Raw genomic sequence first — 23459 nt, forward strand, 5'->3', positions numbered from 1 at the left:
GTTTTGCCTCATGGCTTGTAAGACATTCATGACATACATTCCATTAAAAATATATTTTTCTTCGTTAAACATGGTGTGTTATACCACACTAATGGACAATATCAGCTTGATCTCTGCTGGGAAAGGTGTGGGCTCTTCTCGATCCAGGCTAATCTGCATTTGTCACTGTGACAATAATAGATGAGTATTATGTACAGGGACACAAAAACAGCCCGGAGCCCTTCCGTGCTGCAATGGGAACTGCAGAAAACCTCCAGACTGTAATTCACCAGCACCTGATGCACCGGCACCTGATGCATCATGACTCTCATACCATGTCCAAGGCACGATGCCAAATCCCAACCCCACACAGGAGCCCTGAAGGTCACAACATGGGAAAGGAGCTTTGTGGCAGTGCAGAGGGTGAGGAGGGTCTGCAGGAGGGGGGCAATAATAACGAAAAAGAATAATAAATACAAATTATAAATAAGTAAATACCAAATAATAAATTTAAACAACAATTAATTAAAAAGAATACCAGGTACTAATAAAGAATAAAAGAATAGGCTGCACGTGGGGTTTCACGTTCAGTTTTGGGGCCCTCACTTTAAAATGGAGCGGGAATAAGAGGGTAACAGGGCTCGTGAAAGTTCTAGAAAACTTGTCTTATGAGGAACAGCTCAGGGAGCTGGATTGGTTTAGTCTTGAGAAAAGGAGGCTCAGGGGGACTCCGTCGTTAACTACAACCACCTGAGAGGAGGTTGCAGTGAGGTGGGGCTGGTCCCTTCTGCCGTGCCTGCAGGGAGAGGACAAAGGGAAGTGGCCTTAAGTCGAGACAGAGGAGATTCGGATGAGATAGTACAACATTTTTTTCCCCCTCTTAGTTTGGTCAGTCATTGGAATACGTTTCCCAGGGAGGTGGTGGCGTCACCGTCCCTGGTACGAGGAGTCTGGATCTGGCACTGGGCGATGTGGTTTAGGGGTTACACTGGTGGACGGTTGCACTGGATGATCTTAAAGGTTTCTTCCAACCTCGAGGATTCTACGACTCTAATAAAGACGAAAAACAACAAAACAAGGAACAGCAAAACGAGGAAATAACGACAGGGAGGGGTGGGTGGGGCGATGTCGGGGCCGCCCCACGCAGGCGCCGCCCTGGGTCCTCCGCGCCGGCAGGGGGCGGTGTGGGGCGCGGCGGGCGGAAGCGCGGGCGGGGGCAGGGCCGGAGCGACGCCGCGGAGCGCGGAGCGCGGAACGCGGGGTGGGGGGGACGGGCCGGGCGAGCGGGGCGCGCCGCCTCTGCCGCACCGAGAGCCGGAGCACAGAGCCCAGAGCCGCCAGGGCGGGCCCTGCCCGCCGCACGCGCAGGTACGGCGGGCTGAGGGGGTCGCGGCCGCGGGCATTGTCCGACGCGGGGCCCGGCCGTGCCCTGCGGGCAGCACGGCCCGCACGGTGCCCGCCGCGCTCCCGGCCCGCTCCCCGTTGGTTGCCGGGAGGGACCGGCCAGGCCGGGCGCGGCTGGGCCGGGTGCCGCGGGTGCGGGGGAGCCGTGCGGGGATGGGCACGGCCGGGGCTGCGCCTCCCGGGTGGCAGTGCCGCGGTCCCGGGGCTCTCCCAGCGCCGGGCCAGGAGCGATCACCGGGAAGCGGCGCGGGGGGAACCCTGGAGCGGCCGCGGCGACCGGGCCGCCCTCAGAGCAGCACCGGTCCCGGCACAGCGGCAGGGCTGGGCCGGGCCGGGCAGGGGGCTCTTTGTTACAGCCGTGGCCGCACGGACCGGCCCAGGCTGCGGACCCCGCACCGCCTGGCGCGGCCTCCCGGGGTCCTGGTCTGAGGCCTCTTCCTACAATTGTTCCCGTTGGGAGCCCCGATGGGCCTCTGTAGCAGGAGTTGTGCGTGGGGTCTGCTCGGAGCCTGTTTTCCTTCAGACTGCCCCATACAAAGCTAACACAGCATGTTAAATAGGAGAAAAAAAAGTTTTGTCTCTTTTTTTTCCTGTGAAATACTACCGATATTAAGATGTACCTAGTGTTGGTGGCTTTTTAATTTTTTTTTTTTAATTTTAATTTTTGGTGAGGGATCACGTAGGTACTCACGATTTATTTAAAATATGGGAATGGTGTGATTTAATTTGCATGATGAGTCAAAAATTAAATTACATGACCGAGGCTCCTCAGTTTCAGTGAGGCAAGTAACAATGTGTAGAAGAACAGTTTCAGTGTAGATCAGAAAAGAAATTTGATTAGCATCAACATATTGAAAAGTTTTTTTTATGCTTGTGGTTTTTTTTTAAACTTACCTGTCAGAAACTCTTAGTTCAAGGCCCTGTGTTTTGCTCTCATCAGGAAGTGTGTCTTCCTTTTTAGCACGGAGAGCTCATGCAATCATAGGCTGTCAGAGGAAATTTAACATCCTGAGCTTGTGCCTTGGTATCAAAGCTTTTAAATAGTAGATTTTTACTATCTAAAACACTGTGTACCTTTTAGTTAATAGCTTCTACCTAATACCTGTTGATATGGCACATGCCTTTCACTGGCGACAGAAAAAAAATGCCAGGAAATATTCTCTGAAGTAGAGTAAACATGGTACCTGTTCTGGGGTCAGAAATAACTGGATTTTTTTTTTTTTTTTTAGTTTTCAGTTGTCCTGTGCAAATTTTTTAGCTAATCTGATCTGTAAGTGGCATCATGGCACAGTGTCCTGGTAGGATTCTATCTGACATGGACTTGCTGTTGTAGGAATATTGTATCTCACAGCTTCACGGTTCTCTTGTGGTGTGAGAAACTACTGGGTTAGCCAGCTAGTATGCACTTCACTTAAATTTATTTGCATTTAATAAGTTGTAGTGTGACATACCTGTTGTTGGGGGCTTTTCTTGCCCAGACAGATGTACCTTGGTACAGAAGGAGATTGTGTCTGGTGGTGTTGAGAGCAAGCGGAGTAAAGTCTTGGAATCTGAGTTTGAATGTGTGAACTAAGGTGCTGCTGAATGTTTCTGAATGCTGGTAGCATTGATTCTTTTTCTGAAGTTAATTGACTTCTTCATGTTGACACAGAGTTCTGAAACTTTGCTGCGTTCTGTGCGAGTTTAATGAGTGGTTGTAGGGGGGGGAATTAAAACCCCAGGTTGATACCTTTTAAGATATATGTATTTATACAAATAAAGGACACTAAATAAAAGTGCCAGTTGAGCAATATTTTGTGACAGTGTGTCTTTGAGAGATAATTATGCTCTTTGGGTATTATCAAGTGCAGACAAATGTATATCCCCAGAGGGGTGTGATAATATTAAAACTCCACCTCTTGGAATTCCTTGATTGGTTTCAGGAAACATTTACTCAGGAGGGAATGGTATCTATTTTGCATTCTGTGGCCTCTCATTAATTAATGGATGGTAGTTGAGACCTGACAGTTGTCCTGTACATGCTGCACTTCCTAGGGGGTTTTTTAGGGCATTTTGGTGAATATTATCATTACTGACCAGTGTCCTCCCTTCTGAATCAGTTCTTTATTGACTTTTTGCAGATTTTTATAATGAGTTGTTTGAAGCCTTAATTTTTGTGTAAGATATTTCCAAAAGCTCATAATCTCTGTACATGCTTAGAGGCTCTTTACACTTGCTAAAATAATGATTTCTTTTTTTTTTTTTTTTTGGTAGAGTTTCAGAACTCTAATAGCTGATGGTGGTTTGAAGCAGGGGGCAGGAAGGAGCCTGGTGACCTTTTGAATTCCCTTCTGGCCCTGCTTTTCTGTACTTGTGACACTTTGTAATATGGTTTAATTACAAGAGCAGCTATTAAAGTATGATTATCGTGGTCTAATTGGAGGCATCTTGCAGCTACCTATCAAAAATAAGATTTGACTCATCTACTCCTTCAAAATTAATAGTTCCACAACAGCCTGCAGCTGTTTATGTGAATAATGTGCAAAGCAAGAATATGAGTTGAATTTCAGTATTGTAATTTCTACACTGTACACTTGAAATCTGGTAAATTTAGCAATTTTTGATAAGGAAACAATGGGCTACATATCCTTTTATTACTTCTTAGCTGCAGGTTGAAGCTGGATATTAATGACATTGGACAGAAACCTGTTTAGTTGTTCAGTGATCCTAAGTCATGGTGTTCACCATGGCTGTAGACAAACCTCAAGCAAGTTATAAAATTCCTTTTGCTGTTCTCAGAAAATGATACTTCCCCAGTTTATTGTCTAATTGGGGGAGTTAATTAGCCTGGACTGTGTGCGAGTTCAGCTCCCCTTCCCTTCCATCTAGGCCCTGTCTTTGCTCGCTCTCAGTACCATCCTTCTGGCACCACGAGGTGCAGAGGTGTGAGCCAGAAGGAAGATGAATATCTGCAGTTAGAAGGTGAAACTTTATGCTGAGATCCCTCCCCATCCCCCAAGTGCAAACACAAAGGTTAAATTAGAAGATGAGGCTGTCTTGAATTATTTTAACGGACTTGAGCTGGGCTGTTAAATACAGGACCGAGGGTACCTAAGGCTTATGCTGATGTCATGTGAGTTTGGTCTTTCTTTAGCCTGAGCAGATTTATGTGCTTTCCTTATTGCACCTTGTGATGAAATGACATATTCATTTGTCCCTATTTAAATACTCCTTATAAAGGATTGGATTCAGGATTGATCCAAACTGGAAGCAGCCAAAATACTGTGTGTTTACAGGAATAACTGTGGTCATTGCTCAAGAGCCTTCATGGCTTCTTTTCTTCAGACAGGGTTAATTTAGGAAGTAAATTGCTTAGGTTTAAATAAACAACTGCAATTTGCTTTGTAACTTCCTTGTTTTGAGTATTCCAGCTGATGCTTCAGATAATCAAAAGTTTCAGATAACGCAAAAAGTTTCTCACTGCCTACTTCAAATTTGCTGAAAGGGAGCAAATTTTAAGCCTATCCAGAAGGGCACAAAATTCTGGGGGATATTGCTACATGTTGTAGCTACCTTTCTGTTTTTTGAAAATCTGCTACTTGTAATTAAATTCTGAGTTCCTTTCTGAAGATCTGTTTGCTCTGTAATCCTCCCCTTCAAACACTCAGAGAATTCATCACCGAAAAGTTAAATATAGCAAGACAGTTCAAAAATTGGCAAGTTATAATTAGTAGAGAACTGCAGTATTATTGTAACATGTTTTTCCACGTTCACAAACGTCTTTGGATGAAGTTATTTATTAGTTACTACTTGGGGTTGTTTTAAAACGTTCAGGTATACTGCCAAGTGTGGGAAATGGTTGCATCAGGGAAAAACTACTCTGTGCTTTTGATCCTTGCCCTGTTGAGTCTTTTTCAGTCAGTATTTATTGATAACAAATTCATTTTTCTTACTAAGAGATGTAGCTGTAAGTTTTAACTGCAAACCTTGCAAGATTTGAAACGTGACACTTAAAAATAGCTAAGATAGAGCTTTGCTATAAATTAAATGGAATTAATTTGTCAGCTTCTCAGGGAGTTGAATGTGTGTGACTGTGAGAGCAGTACTTATGTTCAGTCACTCGTGTGTGTGAAATGCCTTATCTCCTTTGAAGTTATCTGCATTAAAACATAAAATGAAAAAGACAGAGAAGTGTTCCCAGAAACGTGGCATGCATGGTCTTTTTCTGGCTGCTAAAGCTGCCCAGACAAATAGCTGACATCTGAAGAAATATCTTTCTGGAAAGTTTTTATTGTTTCATTTACTGACTTTTAAGTAAAGCATGGTAGTGCAGAGCAGTAGGAAGAAAACCAGTTGCACAGACAGTTGTGGAAGGCCCCTCCATGTCCCCAGCCAGCTCTTTTGTCCAGTGCCACATCAGGTTTTGCCAGGCAGAATCCCACTGTGCAGCTTTCTCTGCTGTTTTTCTCTTTGCTCACCTGGGAAGCCTACCATGGATGAATACATTTTTTCCCAAATACTCATTCCTCAGCAGATGAGCTGGGAATGGGAGCTTGGTTTAAAAATGGGTCTGTAGACACTGAATTTATCAGTGACATCTTGTATGGTGTGGTAGATGTGTGTGCTGATAGCACACATTCAGAGCATCCTGCTGCAGTGGAGGCTCTGAGCTCTTCCTCTGGGTAAGCAGTTTTGGGAGCTTTTGCTACAGTTGTAGAAATGAGGCAGAAGTTATTTGCGTTGTTATGTTTTACTTTTGACTGTTACGTGTGAAGTTACTGCTTTGGCAGATTATGCTCCTTTTAATAGATGTCAAAAGACTTTTTTGTTCTTGATGTGTTGTAATGGTTTATAAAAGTAACCACAATGTAACATTTTCACTTTATTGAAGATCGTGTATAGACAAAGAAAAAGCAAAAGCAAAGTCACGGAGAAGTATGGTTTTAGAAAAGAAAATAGAGGGGGTTTTAATCCAGCTAAATGAGACCTTAGTGATGGAGACATGCACTGTGTGTAACACAGGTGATCCCTGAGAAGTCTCTCCCACACAGTTTATGTGTAACCTGTCACACCTGCTATTCAAGTCCTAAGTTTCTTCTGACTGGAGATGGGTAGTGATGGAGAAACTTCTCGGGAAAATTTAAAGCGATACCTTGGAGGGGGGACACTCCAGGCACAGTTCCTGGTAAAGACTTTGTACGTAGTACGATATTAGACAAAGTTGAGAAAGCAAAGTTAATATCTCAAAAGTTAGCAAATACTCAGAACCTTGCTTTGCTCTTACTGATTTGGAACAAAAAGTTGATGTGATTGTTTTCAGGCTTTTCCAGCAGGAACCTCCATTCCATCGCTGCACAGGAGAATGCTCAGTGCAGGGGCATCCTTCACATGTGGTTTAGTTGCAGTGTAGTGTTTGGTCTTTTGCTTTACTGCGTAAAACTCAGTTCTGTGAAGACTGATTGTGGTCCTTGTGGGTTTTTCTTTGGTTCACAGATACTGGTGACAGTACATATTCACAGTGTTCCTCAGCATCATGGTGCTTCTTCCCCCTTTCCTTGAGGGCACGATGCTTAAGCCCAGGGTTTTCTCCTGTGTTTGAGTGTGTGATGTTGTGTATGTTGTCTTGTGGAGCGCTTGAGAACTTACACTTCCTAAACTTTTTTCCCCAGTGACACCCATTTGCTATGAAATTCAGTTGCCTAAACGTAGATACCTAGTTCTGTTTTATTGCTCCAAGGCACCTGCCCTAGACAGGTAGGAGGTTTGTGATTTTCTGGAAGGGCAGCTGGAGACTAGGTGTGCTGCTCTAAAGCATCCACAGTGGTGTTTGGAGTTCAGACACCTGAACTGGGGCTGTGGTATTTGTTGTTAGTCCTGGAATCTCATTTTGAGCTCTCAGAAGAGGACAGACACTTAGGCAGTGACCACGTTGGGCACTTGGGTTATGTGTTGCCTAACAAGAAAGGAAGATTTGGGGTAGAATTCAGCTGTCTGTGGCAGTACTTGGTAGTCTTGTCTGAGGGGCCTGGATTTGCTGTCCTCTGCCTTGCTGTATACTTTCCAGCTTCATAAAAAGAAAAGTTCTCTGGAAATACTGCCTTTTTTTGTAGTCTGGTATAGCGTGTCAGTAGAATGAATGAAGGCTTCTCTTTAAAAAAAGTACAACTGAGGAAACTAAAATAATCAAGATAACTGGAAAACCTTAAGTCTTGTAAGTGTTGGGTGTTGGACTGGAGGACTTTGCTACTTCAACATGAGAAATTCAGGTTGTCTTAAAATATGATTGAAAGCAAACACAAGCTTCAGTGACCAGGTCAAATAGTCTTTTTTCATGGATTTCACGGATAATTATTGATAACAAAGGCAGATCCTTGAAAATATTCTGTGTTTTCCAAACAAGTGCTGTTGTGGAGGACATCATTTAGATTTGTAATCTCTAAGAAAAGTAGTATATTGACTCATCAGCATTGACTAACATAGTTCCATTTTATGTCTGTAATTGCCATTGAGCAATATCCAGACTCTACTGACTCTGTAATAGGGTGGAGCTGGAGTAAACAGTTCTTCTGTTAGGAACAGCATCCATACACAGAGCATTTGGGGCAGAGCCCTGGCATGGGTGTGCTGTCTGACTGGTGTTACCCTTAACTCATGTGTTATGGTGAGGAGATTAACATCATTAGATCCAAAAGAGCCTCTTCACTACAAGATTATGGAATATTTTCCACAAAAAGTCACAAAAATTTCAGGGCATTTGTGCATGATGACAAACTTACGAATGTGTCGACGTTTTAAATTCTGTTAGAGAGTTGCACTTCAATTTTCTTCATTCCTTTAACCTGGAAAAACCAAACAGCCTTCATCTCCCCAGCTTTCTAATTTGTGATTGTAGTTATTCCTTCCTACCTACGTATACATTTTTTTTCTATCTGAAAGAGAAATAAACTCTGTCTAATAAGCTTTCATTCTTGTTTGGGAACTTATATACGTGTGTGTGCATATGTATAAATACAAAGTATTAACAGTCATATAGACCTGGATTTATAGTTTACATCCAGCAAAGGTGGATTAGGGTTTTTGCTTTGAGACTGACCATGAAAGGCTCTTCTCTTCCCCTGGGAAGTGCACTGGATAAGGTCCCAGCACTGCTGGAGTGCAGTCTGAAGGGTGGTTCTGCTCTCCCTTTGGCACTGGCAGATTGCAGACTTAACAGTATCAAATCTAGGAAGAAATGTCAAATCTGTGTTGCAGAAGTAGCTGTTCTTGAGCTCTTTAGTGAACAAGGAGAACGATTGTTGGCCAGAAGTAGAGAAGCTTTTCTCTCTAAATAGGTTATTTTTAACTTTCATCATTACTAACAAGGATTGAAAAGTATAAGTACAACAGAAGGTTCTACACCTTATTTGTGTTCCTTATGGTACCCTAACTTTCAGTGTTGTGGATTCATGCCTCTGAGATTTATACTAAAGCTCAGAAAATCCAGACTTTGATCCAGTCCCTAAATCAGGTAATCGAATTAATTTTAAAATGGTTGTGAACTAGATGGTCTTTAATGTCCCTTCCAACTCAAACCATGCTATGATTCCGTTGTTACCTTAAAGAATTTATAACCAATAGTATGTTTTGACTACAGTAAAACCTTAGGTTACAGTTTTAAACCAGTCTTGAAAGCATAACCTTACTTTCTTCTTAAATTTGGCATTTTCCTAATAAGTTTTAACAACCTTTGTTGCTAAAAATGGAACTGCAATATAGAATTTTTTTTTGAGAATTATGGTTCCTTTTGGCTCACTTTTGTAATTAGAACAAGTCTTTTAGCATAGAAAAGAGGATCTTTAAAAACAAAGTTTTTGTATAACTTGGGAGTTTGCCAATGATGTGAATTTTGGTTTCTAGACTATTTCATTGTTTAAGAGCTCTTGTTTGATTGAAGCCTCTTGGTGATATAGAAAATGATGACATTATATTGCTGTAAACTCCTACATGAATAATTTTTATAATCCCTAATTAAATAAAATTATGTTGAGCTGGTTCACCAGTTAATAATTTTGAAGGTTGTGGGGTTTTTGTTTTGGTTTTGCACATAGCCCTAAGGAATAGAGGGTTGACAGGATACTGATGTAGCTGAAATAGATAAAAATACACAGTGTTAGGAGTATAGGTATCAGCTAAAATGCAAGTATTTCCACCTAAGCTTGATGTCAGCCCTTTGGAAGTTCTGCTGTCCTTCAGTCATTGCAGAGATGATGTGTGATCATTCCTTGGGTAAACTTGTAGAGATGGTAACTTCTGTAGTGTTCAAGTTTCTCTTGGTAGTTTTGCACAGTAATTGCATTAAAGGAAAGTTGGGAGCTCTTATTTTAGTATTTCAAAAGAATTTGATTGTTCCCTTTTCCAGTCCAACTCTTCTTAGTAGATGAGATAAGGGAACTGTCCCTCAGAGATGCTTCAGTTTTCCCACCATTTTAGTTCAGTTAATATTAGTCGCTTCTTGTTCCAAGGCTCATTTTTCACTTGTTGTCTGCAGACAGGCAGCTCTCAAGCAGTTTTTAGTTTGTAGACCTGTATTTGTGTCTTGGGAGAGGTGCTGACTGCTGTATCAAAAGTAGCCTTAGTTACCTTTTGTGAACCCTCCCGGCTCTTCTGTCTTGGAGGGTCATATCTGCAGTAGCTCTTGGTGGCTGCTTCCAAGTGAAATAGGTTGGAATGTCTTCCTTTTGGACAGGTGTCTTTCTACTGTGGTCTTGCCTCCAGCCTCCTTTTCTTTTAAAATGCAAAAATACTTTTTGAAACTTTTGGTCAATTTGTGTTGGACTAGCAAGCAGGAACTGTAAGGTATTTTCTTCTGAGTCTTGGCTGGAATAAATGAAAATGTTAAACTTATTATGATGGCTTTCAACCTGCCCGTCCCAAGGTTGTTATTTTCTTGTCTTTGTTACTCTGATAGAAGCAGAAGAAGTTTGATCAGCATGATGGGGTCTACCTGGAAAGATAACTCGAGTGTCCCCAAAAAGAGAGGGATGAAAAGTAGCATGTATGTATATCTGATAGATCACCACAGACATCTGACACATTGTTTATATTCTGTTTTCATTTCATGTACAATAACTTTGAGTAACTGGAACTCTCAGGTGGTGTCAGGAGGGAAAAGGACCCTGAGGTGGGTTTTTCAGGAATATCTGACTTTTCAGATTGTGTATGCTGAAGGATCCTGCTGTATCATAGATCTTTGGTCTGGTGTCTTGTGAGTCGTCAGGACTCTTAATTAGATTGGCATGACAAGAGCTTGAGCATGTTTGGAGCACAGTCTGGATCATTCCCCCTTTTTGATTCTGTGCTTCTGAGCATTTCATAGCATCAAGTTCACAGCTGAGCTGAAACTCCCCTCCATCTACCTCAAAACATACAAAAGGAAAATACAAAGGTATGGTGTTAAATGTTAGGACACTTGCCTTCTCTTTCCTGAAGGTTTGTGCCTTCAGAGAGCTCTCCTAACTCTGGGATGCATCATGGCTGCCCTTAAATATATCCTTCTGTGCTCTGTGATCTACCTTACCCCAGAGGAACCTGGCTTGGCAGTCGAGGTGTGCTGTGGTTTATGTATCAGAAATCAAATCCATTAATGACTTTGAAGATTTAGACCGAACATGTAAACTGGCAGGAGAAACAGAGGTGATTTAAGGGAACTGTGTAAAGGACACTTTTTTTACAGCCACTTTAGGTGTATTGTGATCTTGAAATTATTTATGTGAAATTTCTGTATTGCCATGGCTGGTTCTTTCCTTGGGAGAATGGAGTGAATTGTCCTTTAAGGTTTGGGTTTGTTTGCTTGTTTATTATCATGGCACAAAATTTAATCATCAATTCAGTAGTATTTTCTCATTTAGTTGAAAAGGGAGATAATATTATCACAGAATCATTGAATGATTTGGGTTGGAAGGGACCTTAAAGACCATCCAGTACCAGCTCCCCTGCCATGAGCAGGGACACCTTCCACTAGACCGGGTTGCTCAAAGCCCCATCCAGCCTGGCCTTGAACTCTTCCAGGGATGGGGCATCCACAGCTTCTTTGGGCAGCTTATTCTAGTGACTCACCCCCCTCACAGGGAAGAATTTATTCCTGATATCTGATTTAACCCTGCCCTCTTTCAGTGTGAAGCCATTCCTCTATGTCTTGTCACTACATGCCCTTGTCAAAACCCCTTCTCCATCTCTCTTGTAGCCCCTTTAGGCACTGGAAGGTGCTTTAAGGTCTCCCCAGAGCCGTTTTTTCCCCAGAATGAACAACCTCAACTCTCAGCTTGTCTCCATGGCAGGGGTGCTCCAGCCCTCTGATCATTTTGTAACCTCCTCTGAACTTGCTCCAGCAGATCCTCTCTCTTCTTATACCAGGGGCCCCACTGCAGGTGGGTCTCATGAGAGCAGAGCAGAGGGGCTGAATCCCCTCCCTCCCCTGCTGCCCACATGGCTTTAGAAGCAGCCCAGGACACGGTTGGCTTTCTGGGCTACAGCACACATCTCATCAATCAAGACCCCCAAGTCCTTTCCTGCAGGGATGCTCTCAATCCATTCTCTGCCCAAACTCTGTGCTCAGGATTGCCCCACCCCATGTGCAGGACCTTGCAGTTGGCCTTGTTGAACCTCATGAGGTTCACATGGACCCGCCTCTCAGGCTTTTCCAGACCACTCTGGATGGCATCCCTTCCCTCCAGCATGTTGGCCAAGACCCCACAGCTTGATTTCATCAGCAAGCTTGGTGAGGGTGGGATCAATCCCACTGAGAAACGTGTTGAACAGTGCTGGTCCAATAGTGACCCCCTGGGGAGTGCCACTCATTGTGGTGCATAGTAAGTTATCCAGGTATTTTCTGTTTCCTGAACCCCTGACAGTTTTATTCAGGCTGGTTTCAGCCAGCTGCTTCTCCTGAGTTTCTCTCTTACAAAGGCACTGGTGTCTTGGTGACCATGAGATGCACATCTGAGTGTCCCAGGTGTGTGCTGGCCTGTAATGTGTCGATTTTTATTTGTCTTTCTCCTTCAAGTGATGCCCCTGAAACTAATTCTTGATTTTCAGTAATTGGGAGGAAAGAGAAGTCTTTCCTGGCTAGCCTGTGATTTTGCTGATCTTTGTGATGTTTTCCCATCTGCCACATTGTCCTTGATACAGCATACTCAAGAGGGAGCAGGGATTTTGGTGTGAGGATGAGCTGGCTGAAAGTTCCATACTAAAAGATACCTCCACGCAGCTAGCTTGGGAAAATTGGATGCTTGATTGATGGTGGGACTGATTTGGGTTGGCAGTGTGAGGTAGAGAGTGCTCTTTATAAAGGTACTTAACCAGTAAAGCCCTAGCACAGTTGCACTTGTCATGGTGTTTTTTATTAATCTAAGCTGTATCTGCACTGGTAGGATTTGTTAACAGAGCTGTGTCAGTGAACCCTTTGTGTTGTCATCAAAACTGTGTTTTAAATGCCAGGGACTATGGATCAGCTCAGATATTGCCTGTACTTTAACTCCCAGTACTAGGTAAGAGGGAATTTAGGGGAAAAAAAAAACCCCTGAACAACTCTTTTTCTTTACTGAATGAAGATGTCAATGAACTAGAGGGAAAAGATTCACAGTAATGGTGGGGTCATGATTCTGAGTCGTTTATTGATTGCCCTCTCCTGCTTTCTCTGTGACTCAGTATGTAACTCCCATAGGTTATTTGTCAGGAACTCCCTTTTGCAGAGGAGATATGTAATCATTGAATCATGGGCCAAGTTCCCTCGGATTCATGTAGCAGAAATCAGCTTGGAATCATGACAGTTGATCTCAGAATAATTTACATTTTAATCTTTGTGTCACACCACTGAGATCCCTCAGTAGAGGGAGTAATGTCAGAATGGAGAAGTCTTCTGTGGTCTCAGAGTCACCTTTCAGGAGTCTGACCAATTTTTTGCAGTGCAGCTTGCTGTCCCTGCTGGTTTTGGTTTCAGCCCTAGTTCTGTCAAGCTAATGCACAAAAGTGAACCCAGAGACATTAAGCTATGCTTGATTGCCTGTCATCTCAGCTAGTTTGTAAAGCTTTTGGGACTGAGGTGAATTGTAGAGTAGTCTAACGTAAAGTTTCTTTAATTGTGAACTCCCAAACTGATTATTTTACAAGGGAAGCCTTCCGAGGTAGGTCTGTCAAAGCAGAGACGGATGTAGTTTGTTCTGTGCTGCCTGTGGCAGGGACCAGTAGTAATCAGTAGGGAAGAGGGATACTCTTTGATATGTCTTCTCAGTTCTTAAGTCAGTGTTTTCTGGAGGTTCCTGAGCTATGTCGAGATCACTGTTTTATAGCCCATTATCTTAATGCTTTAATGTTGTCCTTCCTTAAGTGATCTTATTCTTTTGTATGTTATCTTTATTAGAGATCTGTGATCTTCAGGTAAAGTAGATGAAGAGTTATGTTGTGCTGAACTTTGATAAACTTATGTTGAGCATTAGAAGTTTCTAGCAGGCCACAGAGTATGGTCTCCAAAGAAAGTAAAGGAACCACGGGAAAAATATTGTTGTTTTTCTTAAAAGTCAGTTTTAAAAGTAATACTGTGACATGATTCTTACTGAAATGATATTTGGGTAAATACTTTATCCATTTCCTTTTTTTTTCCTAGCTTTGTTGCTTGTGCTACTAGAGAGTGGTTTTAGTGAGTGTAGTTTCTTGTTTGAGAGAGTATTCTCTAAAGAAAATTGCACCTTAGGGGATTGGTCTGGAGCAATCCCAGAACCGTCCTCGCAGTTTAATTGTTCTCAACTTCTCTTCAAAATAAGACGCCCCAAAAGCACGTGTGCATTTCCCTTTCTGTCTCCTGCTGGTACTTGGGATTCTCATCCTCCTTGCTTACGTCACTGACTCGTGTTTGGAGTGATCTGTTTTCCCTCTGATCGTGCCCCTGGCTGTGTGGTTAAGGCCAAATGCCGATGCTGTGGTGCTGATGGGGTTTTCTGTCCTTCTCCTGTGTGGTTTCTGATGCTCCTGCAGACGTGTTTAGTTGTTGGAATGTGTGAACTCCAGAGCACGATGCGAAATAGGTCAGAGATTAAACTGCTTTGTCCTTCTGCCTCCCCTTTTGCCGTTTCTTCGCTCTCAAAATTCACCCTTAGATGTATATCAGAAATCTGATGCAAAAAGAACCTCTGGAAAATAATGTAAATAACATATACCAAGGAATAGAAATAGTTACAAAGGAGACTCTTGCTTTGAATTTTTGCTTCCAAGGGTGCGTGGAGTGGCACATACATAGTTGCAGTGTTTTTTGTCATGTAGCAAATATTCTGGGGTTTGTGATGATGCAGTACAGGCATCTGAGCCAACAGGGATTGACTGTAATACCAGGTTATGAGAAAATTATTTCAGCTTCTACCTGGCTAGAAGTGGACATATTGTCTGACAACTTTTCTTGAAGCTTCAAGTAAGTTCTTTTTTTTTTTCTTTTTTTTTTTTTGGTGCAGTGTGTTAAAGATAATAGTTACTTTTCGTGGTGAAACTTAGGTTTATTATTATTTTTAAAATGTATTTACCAAGGAATGGGTGAGGCATTTACATGCTTGTCTGTATACCATACTGCAGTATAGCAGTAAGGTTTGTGGGGAAATGAATGGGTGGGGTAACTCTAAACAGTACACCAGGGAAAGAAGCTGAGTCATAAGATTTCCTTGAACATGGAGACAGAGCTGGGATTTCAGATACTGAGCATTAGTATTAACAAGCTTTCTGCTTATGCTGGATCTCTGAAGCCCCTTAAAAGCAGCAACATTATTTGAAACCAGTTTCTGCTTAATTTTTTTTGTGTGTTAAACTGCAATGAATGCAGTAATGTGCAAGTCACAAAGTACAAGGCAGTTTTAGGAGGCTGCAGTGAGGTAGAAGAGTGTCATGGCAGGAGCTGCCCTTCTCTTTGTCCAGCATCATGCAGGTGTCTGCTGGAGGAGGAGGCTCTTGAAGAGGCAAAAGGATCAGTAAATTAATTGAATGGCAAGAGAGAGGCCTGCTTAATGAAAGGAATCAGTTGGCATTTGGTGCTAAAGAAACAAGCAGGGCTATGAACTTCCAGGAACTTAATTGCTTTGAAATTTTCAGAAACTAAGAAGCTAAGTCACATTATGAATTTCATTTTTTGGTAGAAATTTATTTTCCAATTTTCTTTTTTTTCTCCATTAAATTAAATTTTTTTGTTCACTTTATTGTTCATCTGTGTTACAGGAGGGATTTTTTTTTTCCTTCATGATTTTAATTTTTCCCTGAACTGAGCTGCCATTCTCAGAGAGGGGATTTTTTCCCCCCCATTTTAATCTTTAAGTGGGTCACACCACAAATAATTCTGTGATGCAGAGTTGTGAAACTGCTTTTGAACAATTTTAAAGCTTTTGTGTGCTGTAGACTTGAACAAGTTGATAGTGAATTTTAAGAAAGCTTCTAATATTCAGTGGTGGGTGGGACATGCCAGGTATGAGATGAGCGTACCTCTCTTGCAGGAAAACTTTTATGTATTAATTATATTACTTACAAAATATCATGGCAGATCCAAACAGATCACTGATTGCTTTAGGTATTTAGTATGTCAATAGTTTTACTTCTTACATCAGAGACAGTTGATGTAGTTAGTCCTCCTATCCATGTTTTAAAGTTATGTTGAAGGAAATGCTGAAAAGGTGCGTGGAAGTATTTACAGGATAGCAAAAATGCCTTAGAGCTGGACTGTACTCCTGAATTCTGCCAGCTGGTAGTGGCAGTAATTACCAGTTACAGCCACAGCCATTCTGTTAATGGCATACTTGTGCAAGTAAAGCCATGGTTATACTGAATAGTTCCTGCTGGAGCCCTGAAATACACTGAGGTGTGGCTTTTGCTCTTTATCAATCTCATTTCCTCTGGGATAGGAAAGTTTTGCAGGTGAGGTATTAATAAACTATGCTATTTAGACATCTATTTTGGATGAGAGGCTGCCATGCTTCAGTTTGTTTAGCATATCAAAAAGAAAATGAAAGAATTGTTTCGGTACAATGCTGAAGCTCTTGAAAATTGGTTAATCTGGTGGGAAACCACATATCCAGAATGAGAATACTGAAAGATATAGTAGAAAACAGCACATGAAAAATATGAAAGAATGTTTTAATGAGGAATGTGAGCGCTCAATTTAAATAATACACTGAAGGAAATGATGGATGCTGCCTTGGGTCAGCAATCCTTGTGCAATTAGAAGTGGTGAGGCCTTTCAGGAAGACATGCTGCAGCCAGGAATTCGCAGGGATGAGCTGGCAGCGATATTCCAGATACCTCACAGTGGCACCTGGCTGCTGTCCTGCCATGCCAGCTGCTGGACATGCACCAGGGCAGGGCTGCTCTGCACACATATGGTGCTTACAGAAAGTACAGCCAGGAACTTACATCTGGCTAAATACTGGTATGGTGTCTGCATCTGGCTTTGAAGTACTCGAGTATTTTTTTTCCCAAGGAGCATGATAGCTTGCATAAAAAATGGTTCTTGGATCAAAGGAATGGCTGTCAGTCTTCCTTCTGGATGCTAAGCATGCCTGACTGTGAGACAGTGCTTTTAAAAATGCATAATTTCTTGATCTATTTCTGGTTTTATCATCCCAACCAGACTTCACAGCGGTGAATTCTGACTGAACTAACAGCCACTTGTAACAATAAGATGTGATGAAAACTGATTTATGTTACTGTTTTCAATACTGGCTTAATGATCCCTGTTAATTTGAGAGACCTGCAGCAAAAGAGCAGGTTCTGAGGGAAATCAGTTCTATCAAGACAAACATGAGCCTGCTGTGTTTTATTTTTTAATAACAACATGCCTCTTTTTAGCAAGATGCAGCATGTTTTGTCAGTAATAGACTGATAAATTGTCAATTAAAAATCCACACACAGAGTAGACCCAGCTGTTTGTTGTGAATCTAGATATTTTGCCGTTGTGGACTCATTAGTTTATTTAACTGTATTTGTTTAAGCCGTTCTCCTGTGTGTTATTAACGCTGCGGAGTGTAATCGACAGGTGATATGATTTCAGGATAGAGGTTGACACCTTCCTGTGCCTGGAGGAGGTGATGTGCCCTTCCCTCCTGCCTGCCCCAGCCTTTTCCTCTCCTCCTCCCTTGGGCTGACACTGGCTCACAGTTGGGAGTACCATGTACTGGTTTGTCTTAAGAACCTTTCCGATTTATTTTTATTTATTTTTTTTTTTAATTCGTTTTCCCTCATTTTTGTTGGCTTTGTCTTCTGCCATTTTGGAGAGTTCAGCCACACATGGAGCACTCAGACAAATATCAGACCACTCAAAATAATGATGGAGAGGGACCTTCCCCCTTCAGTCCTGCTATGGATTCAGCTCCAGCCTTACCATGAGGTGCTCCTATGGCGAGGTCACGGGATGAGGGAGCTGATTCACAACTGCTTGCTGGCCAAAGGGATGTATTCTCTACGTTCCTCACACTACTCACTGCTTGCTTTCCTTTTAGGTGTTAGTTTTGTGGTCTCTCAGTGAGTGGCTTAGCTCATGGATGGCTCAGCTGGGCCGAGCATAAAAGCAGGGGGAAGGAGATGGTGCGAGGAGCAGAGAAGGAACGGGGCCTCCCCCATCAGTGGTGCCAGCTCTTGGGTTGGCTCATTTGTCTTGGGGAACCTCACTGTTAATTATTTGACCTTATTAAAAAATTATGTTGGTTTTGTTTGATCTTCGACTTATCTCCTTATGTGCACATTAACTGGATGTTACCACGTGGTTTTTCACTAGGCTTGGAATTTTTTTAACATGTGCAGTTGTAACCAGGAAATAGCTGAAGGGTTTTTTCCTCTTTTCCTCCTTAGGAGCTTGCTAAAAGCACTCACCTTAAACTCTTGGCGTGTAAACAAGGCAGCAAGAGGCTTTAATATAGTGCAATTAAACTGTAAGGCCTAGGATAGAATAAGGAATTGAGTTTATTGCACTTGTTTGTTTCACAAAATTGGGTATAGGGGGACTTTATACGTTATCTAAGTAGCATTTTGCATGGGGGAATGGTGGCTGTTTGCTCTTTAAGTAGAAAGGTTAAGTTTGCTTTTGTGCCTCTGCTTGTGCTGCTTGTATTCCTTTGCCTTCAATGTAGCTTTAAAAGCCTGCCTTGGTGAGATTTCAGTGCTGGTTAATTCATTTGTCTGTGGAGTAACTCCACATTTCACTGCAGTCAGGAGTGTCATTGTACTATTTCTTGTACCAGTATTGTTCTGAAAATAGTAATGCAGGGAGCTTGCAATAATAAAAGCATACTACCTACAACAGAAAAACCCTGCTCTTGTTAAGCAATCAGTTTTTAAACTGTAGCACACATTTCTGGTATAGAGGTGGCACATTTTCTGAACCTTTGAATAAGAAAAAGTGAAGTTACATGAGAGACCATACTCCAGGCTGGTTTATCTATTCTTTAGAGAATTAAATTAATTAAAGGAAAGGAATTTATCTTGCTTCTGTATTTGTTCTTGTGGCATTTTTTTTCCTCCTCACAGAGAAATGCTTTTAAGCGTTCTGCCTAGTTAAAAAAACAATCTTATATAAAACAATCTTATATATGCAATGTAGTAGATTTAAACTGGGCATGAATTGATTGTGTGGTCGGTGCAGTGAATAAAACAATACAAAGCCTTATACATGAAGCAAACTGCAGGGATGTAAGCTGCATTGACAGAGCTGGAAGTTATATACTATCTGAAACAGAGGGGTTACTATCTCTGCTTATCACAAAAGCCCAAATGTCCCAGTGTGCCTGAGTGTGTGTCAGTGGAAGTCAAATCTCTGGGTGTTTGGCTGAATGCCATGTTGTTGTTGTTTAATGGTCCCTTTGGATTGATAACGTCATTCAAGATTTCTAATTGTGGCTGTGACCCCGGTGCTTTGAGGACCTTACATTTTGGTAGGTTGGGCCTGCTTGAATATTGGTGAGATAAAGTGCCTGCCTGAGAAAGCTGGAGATTTGTGTAATATTGTTCGTGGTCTCTTTTTTAACAAATGGATAAAAGTGAGGTTTCTGGGAAGGGAAGATAAAACCAAGCAGCCCAGCAGAGCACAGAGCTGGCCATGTACTTGTTGCAGTTGAACTTTCCGAGAGTCCTGTGATGCCTTTCTTTAGCCACAATCAGTGTTTTTATCCAGGATTTGCAAGGCAGCCAGGTGCTGGTATTGTGAATCAGTTATCATTTGACATGATGTAAGGCCTGTTCTTATTTACAGAAAATGTCACTTGATGTTGTTCCCCTTTTTTCTCATGTTGCAGATGTGGGTGGTGGCAGCTCTTTCCAACCTCACACAGATGTTGTCATTGTCTATTGTGCACACACAGGGTGCTGCTGGGGGTAGTTTTGCTGGGCTGAAAAAGGAACAGCCTGTCTATGTTCTCCTGCATGAAGTACAGCTTTGAGAGACAAAGGGAAGGACTGCTCCTGCTTTTTTTTTTTTTTTTGGCAGGATGTGACACAGGTTCTTCAGTAACAGAACTTTGCTTCAGGGTTAGTGGGATCTTCAGTCAGGCCCCACATAATGTTCCTGGCAGTGCCACTGCCTTCCTTCCAGTAATAAAATTGAAATGGCATAAACAGTATATTTATTCCATTTTATATAATAAATGAAATACCTTGAAGCAAAATGTCACCTTCAGTAGTCAAGGGTGTGGATTTCCTTCTTAATGGTGCTGACAGTGTTTCCTGATTTTTCCAAATTGCTTATGAGAAATTCATCCAGGAACTTGCCTGAATTGGGAAAAAATACTTAGTATAACTATATGCTAGTGAACTGCTATTAATTGATTATTTTTTTTAGATATGCTAGTACATACAATGAAACTTGTGTACAACTTGTGTTTGCATGTATGTGCATCTGATTTATGCAGAACCTGTAAGGTTTCATAAGGCAAAGCTGTAGACTATTTTTAACTTAAGAAATTGAGCACTGTGTGGAGGCAAAGCAAGTTTTGCAAACATAGATACTGGGCACACCATGAGGACAGTTGTTTCTCATTATTTTGTATTTCCATAGGTTTTATGTGTTGTCCATGTAGTCTTTTAGTTTAGGAGTAGCATAGTTCTGCTCTAGAGGATGAGTGTGCAGAGTCATTTTATTGGTTTGATTTATTTTCTTTTGTATATTGCTGTAATAACAGATTTTGTGATTCCATATAATGTTTTTGTTCTCTCACCTGTTTTGATTCCTACTGGTTTTGATTGTTTTAACACATAATCCAAGGAGTTAAGACTAGCAGCTTTTTGAGCCAGTCCTACTGTGTTACATGGGTATAGCCATCTTCCAGAATGAATATGCAGAGTAGTTGTTAAACACTGTTATTATCAATGATGATATGCAAGTGTGAAAGAATTCGGATTTGTTTTCAGGGCTCATCTTCACTTGGCAGGAGTAGTAATCAAAGGGAGAGATAAAGGGAACATTTGAAATGTTGCTGTGATGATGGAGGTATGTCTCCATGTTGTAGGGAAATTGTGCTTATTTTCACACCTGTCTCTTTCTAGGAGAAAAAAAAAATCCTGTGTGAAATTTTCTTTAAACATTGTTTGAAATGCCATTAAATTTTTTGTTAAATAACAGTAAGTAGTGGTGCTTTTCTTAGATGTAGCTTTTGGTTCCACTAGATGTGATGAAGTTTGAGGCATAAAATTCTCTTGTCTAAGGGATAACCTGGAGGTATTTTATCTCTTAGGGTACCAGTCCTGTGCTTGTAATTTCAGTGTTACAGCCCCTTTTTTTGTGCAAATTGTGAATGAGAGATATTATAATGACACAAATATTATACTGCACAATAAATGCAACAGAAGGTCCTTGTGATCTGTTAAAGAATGGAAATGGCTGGTGGAAAGTCTTGTTTCAACTTTCCTGCTGATACTTTTATCTGAAAGTAATCTAATTAAAATCTACATACCTTATGCTTTTTATCAGCTGTGTGAAGTCAGTCAAAGGCATGGAACAGTGAAGGATGATCTCTGTAGCTGGTTACCTGAAATCCCTATTTATAAAATTTAGTTGGCTAAAGATCCGAGTGCTTCTGTTCTTCCCCTTTAAATTGTTGCCCTTGGGCCAGCCCAACTTGTTTGTTTTAAAAATCAAAGTAACTAAAAATAGTATTAAATTGGTATTTTTAATCCTTGATCAAAACACTGTTGACTAAGATCAGGAGTAACATTTTGGAGTTCATGGTGGATGAGCTGGTATTTTAATCAAGGAGCAAAGTGCTGTTACATGTACTGGTTATAGAGGACTTGTTACCAAATCATGTGGACATTGCAGGGAGATAGAAATTAAACTTTCAGGGTAGCCTCCCTTCTTTGGAATGACAGTGCAGTCTCTGCTCTGCCTGCTTCTTCAGCTGTCTTTTGTGTCTAGCAGAAGTAGCACTGTCAGCATTTTTAATATAGTTTCCTGTTCTTTTCTGTCTAGATGAGAGTTGTAGAAATATGCTTTATGGAGTTCACTTGTTAGAAGGTTTTATTACTGTTTAGATGTGGATGTATGTGTTTAGTAACAAAAGATTTAGTATGCTCATTTATTTTAGTAATAGTCTTCTGTTTTGTATACAGAAGCAAATATATTTGTGTGTGTGTGTGTGTGTAAAAGCAAATAATGTAAATATACAGAAAAATAAATGTATTTGGATTCAAGAGCCAAATATTTTCAGGGAAGGAAAGTTTCTCCTGTAAGACATGTTTTATCTTTTTGAAAGAGACACATATCAGATGTTGGTTTTACAAATGCTTTATTTACATCCGTGTCACATTTGTCACCCTGTTATTGGTGACAAATTGTATTTCCCATAAAATGAGTGAGGGTGAGACTGTATTTCAGTATGAAATTACAGTAGTATTGATAGGAAAATGCCAGGACTTGCCAAGTGTCTTGACATAGGAATAAGCTGCTCTCTGTAGCCTTGTCTGCATCGTGCTTGTAGGTCCTGCGCTGAGGTGCAGGCTTTGGGGTCTGCTTTGCATTTGTTATGGAATGAATCTGGATAAAAGCATGTACCTGGACAGTCACTGCAGGGCCACTGAGACATGATGACCTGTGTGTCAAAGACCTCATGTAGGAAGGCATTTTGCTTGACAGCATTAATTGGAATAATTTATCCTTGTTAGTCTTGCCCAAATGTGGCATCTGTACAGTGCGTGGCTTTGGATATAATTAATGTGCTCTTTAATTTGTTCCTGAAGAATGAGATGATGATCTTAATGTGAGTTCTTAGATTCTGCATCTTGTGTTTTAAAAGAATTAGAATTACAAGAATTTAAGTTTGTCGTGGCAAGCTCTAGTTCACCTGTTCATTTTTGATGTACCTTTTTTCTCCTCCTTTTCCAGGTGAAGCAGGAGCTGTAGAAGAAAGACCTTGTGGTTTGCAATCATGCCATTCCCTTTTGGCAAGTCCCACAAGTCTCCTGCAGACATAGTGAAGAACCTGAAGGAAAGTATGGCAGTTCTAGAAAAACAAGATATCTCTGACAAAAAGGCAGAAAAGGTACAGTTGTGACTTTCCAATTGCTAAACATTTTGGAAGGGGTGGGGAGGGGGTTGGAATTTACAGCTGTGGAAACTGAATCAATTAGGAATTATTTTTGGGTTTTATAGTCTGATAACGGGTAAGTTATGTACCTTTGAACGGGTGTGTTTCATGTTGGTTGGCTTTGCATTTTTATGCCACTGGCAGCTGATAATGATACTTAAAATAATTTGGTTTGGAACTGTGGGACATTGCATTCTTTAGTAAGCAGCTTACAGCTCTAGGGTGTTCTGGTGCTTGTGACCACCAGAGAGCCTTTACTACTGCACCATAGTTCTGTCTCTGCTTGTCCATGCAAATGTTCACAGAGCAGAGTGTCCCTTACTGGAACCAAAGAACTTGGTGTCCCTATGGATATCAGCAGAGAATATACTTTGATTTTCCTGCCTTTTCTTCAGCCCACAGGAAGATGTGGTGAAAAGTTTCTGTGCTAGTGCAGCTTCCTTTAGATGGATGTCTTGCTACTTCAGGATCTCTCCTTGTTGACGGTCACTTACTTCTCAACTGGTAGTCTTGCTAACATGACTGAAA

At 41.5% G+C, this 23459-nt stretch overlaps 1 protein-coding gene across 1 annotated transcript in view; it reads left to right on the top strand.

Annotated features, from left to right (window-relative positions):
• Nucleotides 1–1208: 1208 nt before the first annotated feature.
• The window catches only part of CAB39 (calcium binding protein 39), a 41850-nt gene continuing 19599 nt past the window's right edge, over nt 1209–23459 (top strand). The window contains exons 1-2 of the mRNA XM_032697934.1: nt 1209–1347; nt 22730–22886. Coding sequence (XP_032553825.1) covers nt 22773–22886 — 114 coding nt within the window. The 5' untranslated portion in view covers nt 1209–1347; nt 22730–22772. The remainder of the gene's footprint in view (nt 1348–22729; nt 22887–23459) is intronic.

This window comes from Chiroxiphia lanceolata, chromosome 10 (assembly GCF_009829145.1).
Source record: "Chiroxiphia lanceolata isolate bChiLan1 chromosome 10, bChiLan1.pri, whole genome shotgun sequence".
In the NCBI taxonomy this organism is placed as follows: domain Eukaryota; kingdom Metazoa; phylum Chordata; class Aves; order Passeriformes; family Pipridae; genus Chiroxiphia; species Chiroxiphia lanceolata.